General features: G+C 36.7%; 1 protein-coding gene across 1 annotated transcript; it reads right to left on the reverse strand.

Annotated features, from left to right (window-relative positions):
* On the reverse strand, positions 1 to 852 carry LOC130715708 (uncharacterized). The gene has a single exon (XM_057565827.1). The coding sequence runs from the start codon at positions 778 to 780 to the stop codon at positions 346 to 348; it is 435 nt and encodes a 144-aa protein (XP_057421810.1). The 5' UTR covers positions 781 to 852; the 3' UTR covers positions 1 to 345.
* Between the last annotated feature and the right edge of the window lie 823 nt (positions 853 to 1,675).

Consider the following 1,675-nt stretch of genomic DNA (forward strand, 5'->3'; position numbering starts at 1 on the left):
TCACTATAAAAACTCTCTCGGACAAATACTTGGATTTAGCTGCAAAGCTTCATTTACAGAGACGCAAACTCAAGAACTCTTCTTATAAGACTTGAAATTGAAAGATATACTAGTTTACTATATCAATAAATCTAAATAGTAAATGTATTTTTACTTCATGACTTCATCAAGCTCACACACGCAGAAAGAACATCACAAACTATACAACTGACTAACTTTTTTCAGTTTCACCATCGAAACGAAACAACCTACAACGCTAAACGACGATAAATCCAAAAAATAAAAAACTACGCGTGCGAACACAAGCCACACGTGCCAGTCCAAAATCCATCGTCGCACGCGCGCTTACTGGTGGCGATTGCGAGTGAGATAACCAGGCATCGGACTGGCGCGTGGTGAACGGAGAGGGAGTTCGTTGGTCTGCTTCCCGTTGACGTCGTAGTAAATCACGCCGGAGTAATCCAACGGCTCACACTTCCCTCCCATCAAGATCTCCCTCTGCCAAACGCCGCCGTTTCCCCAGCCTTCTCCGCCGTCCGATTCCTTCTTCTTGCCGCAACCGAACAGAGCCTTGCTGCTCAGTAGCTTCTTCGGCCACGGCTTCGGTGACCTCAGATCGATTCTCCACTCGTCGTCGTCGATCGATTTCGTCGCCGATGACGACGATTTCAGCCTCAGACGGCTGGCTCGCTTGGCCAACAGAGCCATGATCGCCGATAGCGTGACGAGGAAGCCGTTGGATTCTCGCTTGTGAGAATCAGAGGAAGCAAACTCCACCATCGCTCTCACTTTCTCTCTCTAAAACCTCTCTTTCTCTCTCTAAAACCTCTCTCTTCAATTTCGGTTATGAGTTAGTTTGAAACGTTTGAAGTGATGTGAAGGTATTTATAGGTGTGTGCGTGGAAGTGTGGAACGTGAGAGTCTACGGTTAATGGGTTGTTGACTCAATCTTAATTTTTATTTTTTGAAAAATAATTAAATGTAATTATTATTATTAATTTATTACTATTATTTGTTAGAGAATTTTGTTAATCAGCGACATCTACGTGTAACGATAATTAGGTCTACAAAAAAATAAAATGAGTTTATGAAAATTAATTACGTCACGATTTAATTAGAGCATTAATCATGTTGTTAGAGAAATTACCGTATTCGTTATGGGCAATGCATAGAAGAAAGATGTTTTGTTCATACACGGAATCTTGTAATGGGATAGTAATAAAAAAGTTGAATAATAAAATAATGTTTTAAGGACTATGTAATAAGAAATTGGTAGGAGTTTGGAAATAGTTTAATTGAAAAATATATTGCACTTATTGGTTTTTTCTTATATATAAACATATCTTTGAATAAACTTTTTTTTTGAACGTATCTTTGAATAATTGAATCAGTAATTAATTGTGGTATTCAAGGAAAAATAAAACTACCTTGACCAAAATATAAGATTTTTTCAATTATTAACGTGTATGCTTTTATTGCATGTGTGTTCCATGATTTTTTTTTTTACATCTGGAAAAATAGATCAAACATGAAATACGCACAAAGGACCATGAAAAAAAAAAGACCATGAAAAGTATTATAATGATTTAATAATTTAACAAAGTAAAGTCTTACATAGGTTTTTTATTTTGAAAGAAAAGTCTTACATAGTTAAAAACGTGGCTATTTTTTAGGG

Source organism: Lotus japonicus, chromosome 4 (genome assembly GCF_012489685.1).
Source record: "Lotus japonicus ecotype B-129 chromosome 4, LjGifu_v1.2".
Taxonomy (NCBI): Eukaryota; Viridiplantae; Streptophyta; class Magnoliopsida; order Fabales; family Fabaceae; genus Lotus; species Lotus japonicus.